The following is a 4,279-nucleotide window of genomic DNA, read 5'->3' on the forward strand; positions in this document are numbered from 1 at the left end:
CCCCCAACCACCCCAGGGCTGCACCCCCCACCCCCCGCCGCCCCCCCCCCCCCCCCGGGGGCCCCCCCCTGCCCCCCCCCCCCCCCCCCGGCCCCCCCCCCCACCCCCCCCCCCCCCCCCCCCCGCTCTGTGAAAATGCCTCCTAAACGGCAGTAAACTCTCCCTGCCGCTGGACTGGGGCCAGGGCTCTGCTGGAAAATTGGCTGAAATGTGTGTTTTCCTCACCAATATTCCCTCCCCTCCTGAGCCGCTGGCAGGCCGGCTGTGCCACCGAGCCGCCTCCTCCTCCAGCGTGTCCCCCTCACCCGGGCGAGAGCCTGCTCACAGGCAAAGGCACCAGGGGAGACTAAAGACTGAGCAAAAGTTCAATGGTGCTGCCCCTGGTTTAGATCTGAGCCACGGGCAGGGGAAGGGAACACAGCAGGGATTAAAAAGCAAGTTTTTAAATTTAAAAAAAAATGTTTTCCTCTTTCTTCTTCTTTTTTTTTTTTTCTTTTTTAAAAAAAGGGAATCTATTTCAGGACCCGGGGGTGATTCATAGTTCCGCGTTTCAGGCGGAGGGCAGATGGAAAGGCCTCCTGGGAGCGCCTCTCTGCGGGGCTGGCCTCCTGCCTGGGATGCTGTCCTCTCCCTGCCACCAGTTCTCCCACAAAGGAGAAGGACGGGCACCAAGGGCAGCAGTGGGGCCAGCACACACCCCACTGCTCCCCACCCTGCTGCCTGCCATGGCATGGCACGGCATGGCACGGCACAGCACCAGCACCACACAGCACGGCTACTACCACCCTTATTGATCCCCTCACCCAGCCCCTTACGGATCCCTTCGGGTGCCCACCTGCCCCCTAAACCCCAGCTTGGCTTGGGAACCCTCGATGAAGGGCAACGCTTCCCCTCCCAGCCTTGCTGCCCAGCGCTAAGCCTGGGTTAACCAGCAGAGGAGCATCGTTCTGAGCCGGGGGGAAGCCAAAAGGGAAAGCTATCGGGGGGTGAGCCACTCCTTGCGTTTCCATGGGTTGTTAAACCAGAACCCAAATCAGACCCTGGTCACTGCCACCCTGCGGGGACCGAAGGCTCAACCTGCCCCTGGAAGGGCAGTGGATGCCCTGCCCTGCCCTCCTCCTCCTTTTCTTAGCTGCTCTCCATCACAAGATGAACCCCTGCACGTCGGGGAGGCTGCTCTGGCCCCGCAGGCTGCACGCACCATCCCCTCATGGCTGGCAGCAGATGGGTGGCACTGGGAGCTCATGGGAGATGGGCAAGGGGGGCTGGAGGAGGAAGGGGCCACCATCCATCTCTGTGTGACCTGGGGTCCAGCCGTGGCACCCACCAGCGTTGCCCCAGGGCCGGAGCTGGCTCAGCACCCCCGCTCAGGGCTCTCCTCCTTCCTTCCTCCCTTTCCCAGCGCCTCGCCATGGCCCCCCTTGGCCTCTCCTCCCACCCTCCAGCGCGGCCACATTTTTCTGGGTTTGAGCTCATTCTTTCCACTCCCCTCTCTGTCGGTTGCCAACTTTCCATCCCGTGGCTGTCCCCCCTCACCCCCCCTCCGCCTCCTGCCGCAGGGAAACGCCGGCTGCGGCTGTGGGAGAGCCCGGCAGCAGCAAGGAGCCCCTGTCCTTGGCATGCAGCCCCCGTCCCTGGTGTGGCTGATGCTGTGTGAGCTGCAGCATCGCATCCCGCAGCACCAGGAACCAGGGGGTGCGGGGAAATCCAGGGCAGGGCCCCGGCAGAGCAGCTGGAGACAGAGCAGCAATGTTTTGGTCACTGTTTTGGGGAGGCACGAAGCAGCACAGAGAAAAGGCTGAGCAGGCTTCCCTTGTCCTTGGGGATGGAGCCCACAGGGACAAGCCTTTGCTGGGATTTGCACCTGTGGGGAGACTCTTCTCCCACAGGAACAGGGCGCTTCCCCATCCCAGTGTCCCCTTTGTGCTGGTGACCCCCTCTCCAGCTGCCCCACGCCGGCCACAGCCAGTGGCTCCCCACGCTGGAGCTGCAGAGCCAGCGGAAACTCCTGACCTGACCCGGGGAGCGAGGGCACCCCTGATCCTCCCTGGCGCCGGGCCCGGGGCCACCGAGCAGGCTACCCCACAGCATCCCAGCTGCTTGCCGGCAGCGCAGCCTAAAAAACAACCAGCAGAGCCCACGGAGCTCCAGCATCGCCTCCCCGGGTGCTCGGGGTCACTCGCTGCTCCCTGCAGCCAAGCACGTCCCTTCCCGGCTGTGCCACGCTGCTGCCCATACCGTGCTGCTTGGCTCCTGTCTCCCTGCCCCTTCCCAGGGCACCGGGAGCCACCGGGCACCCTGCTCCTTGCCCAGGCTGTGGGTCCTGTGGGGCTCAGGGGGTTAGAGCTCAGCCCTTCCCAGAAGCTTTTCCAGCACCACTCAGGATCTGGGAGATGCAGAGGGGCTGGGGGCTTCTGCCATGGCAGGGGACAATGCTGTGACCACTGGGTGAGGAACAGAGACTTCTGTCAAAGGTGGATGAAGGATCTTCCTGCCTTGAGGTGTTTTGTCTGGGGAAGCTGGAGCAGGAGGCAGGTTCCCTGCCCCAGCTGTGAGCAATGAACTGGGTTTGAATCTGGACACGCAGCCCCAGTTCAGAGCTCCCCATGACAGGGACCCAGTGGAGACCAGCACCTCCCTGATGCAGTTTATTCCGGAGATTGAGGGTTTCCCTCATTGCACCAGTAAAGGAAAACCTTAGTCCAAGAAGCTCTGGTGCCAGGGAGACGCAGCACGAAGCCCTGGTGTGGAGAGGGCGGGTGCCAGGTGATGCTGTCCGTGCTCCCCCAGCCCCTCTCCCCAGCCAGCTCCAGGACTGTCCTCGAGGTGGACACCACGATGGTGCCCTCTCTGGTCCCTGCCACCTTGCAAAGAAGAGGCACCACGAGTAGGACCAGCCACGCGTCCTGCAGCCTCCGGAGCTGCTCCAGCCCTGCAGGCAGCCCTGCACCGGAGCACGGCCACCCCTCACCTCTGGCTCCCCAGGAACGTCTGTAATCCAGGATCCCACCACCCCAAGTGTAGGTGCCCATCCCACCCTCTGCTCCGTGGGTGCAGCCCAGGGGACCTGGCACCACTTCTCCTGGAGGGGGAAGCGGCTGGACCCAGAGCACCCCGAGCATCCCTCAGCACCGGTTAAAACAGCTCCACGTCCTCAGCATCGCTCTGGCCCCATCTGGGCTCTCCTTGCACCCGTGGAGCCACCATGGGCAGAGAGGACAGTCTCTAGCCTGCGTGTGCAGAGGGACGGGCAGGTGGCGGCTCTCAGAGCACGGACAGGTCGTGGCAGGACTTGGAGCGGACTTTGAGGGCCACTTTGCTGTTGTTCTTGGCCACCAGCCTGTCGAGGAAGCGCCGGGCTCTCTTGGTGAGGCTCTCCTTGCGCCTGTGGCCGGGCCCGGGGGGCGCACGGGCCTCCTTGCCCCCCTGGCGCAGGCGGATCTGCCGCACCACCCCCTCGAAGAGCTCGGCCACGTTGTGCTGCAGAGTGGCCGACGTCTCGATGAACTTGCAGTCGAACACCACGGCACAGGCACGGCCCTCTGCGAGGGAAGGGACATGTCACCCTGGGGGCAGTGGCTGCACGTCCAAGGACAAGGGGGAAAACGCAGGGGAAGCAGCTGGGACCCCTGGGGGGTCCCCACCGGCCAGATTCCCACCACCACCACCACTCACCTTCGACGGAGACCTCGCGGCACCGCACCAGGTCGGTTTTGTTGCCCACCAGGATGATGGGGATGTCCTCGGCCTGCCGGGCACGGCGCAGCTGGATGCGCAGCTCCGAGGCGCTCTTAAAGCTGCTCCGGTCGGTGATGGAGTAGACGATGACGTAGGCGTTCCCCACCTGCAGGCACTGGCTGCGGTGCCGGCTCTCCTCGCCCTGCCACCGCCCGGAGAACGAGGTGTCACTGCTCTGCATCCCCGACCACCACCGAGGGGACAGCAGAGCACCTCAACACCAATGAGACCCGCCAGCCCACCCCACCAGCCCCCACATCGTGGGGAGCAGATTTGTGGCCCCATTAATAAAGTGATGATTAAAATCTCCTGATTTTGAGGGGTGTTTGAGAGTTTCCTCCTCAATCAGCAACAAATCTGGGGCCATGGGTTTGGCTCGGTTTGGGAGGCTGAGGCTGCACCTCCCAGTCCCACCCTTGGCCACGCAACGCCAGTGCTGTGGGTGCAGTGAACTGTGTGAACCAGGCACCAGTCCCTCCAGGGTGGGATTAAGCATTAGCGGAAATAAAGGGCCGTTGTGGGGGGCATTACGGAGCTGGGA

At 63.7% G+C, this 4,279-nt stretch overlaps 1 protein-coding gene across 1 annotated transcript; it reads right to left on the minus strand.

Moving 5' to 3' along the window:
- Positions 1-2,103: 2,103 nt before the first annotated feature.
- On the minus strand, positions 2,104-3,919 carry LOC106895370 (GTP-binding protein GEM-like). The gene is made up of 2 exons (XM_014954777.1): positions 3,676-3,919; positions 2,104-3,542 (listed from the first exon to the last, which is right to left on the minus strand). The coding sequence occupies exons 1-2, from the start codon at positions 3,917-3,919 to the stop codon at positions 3,265-3,267; spliced, it is 522 nt and encodes a 173-aa protein (XP_014810263.1). The 3' UTR covers positions 2,104-3,264.
- Positions 3,920-4,279: the final 360 nt, after the last annotated feature.

Source organism: Calidris pugnax, unplaced genomic scaffold (assembly GCF_001431845.1).
Source record: "Calidris pugnax isolate Ruff unplaced genomic scaffold, ASM143184v1 scaffold50, whole genome shotgun sequence".
In the NCBI taxonomy this organism is placed as follows: domain Eukaryota; kingdom Metazoa; phylum Chordata; class Aves; order Charadriiformes; family Scolopacidae; genus Calidris; species Calidris pugnax.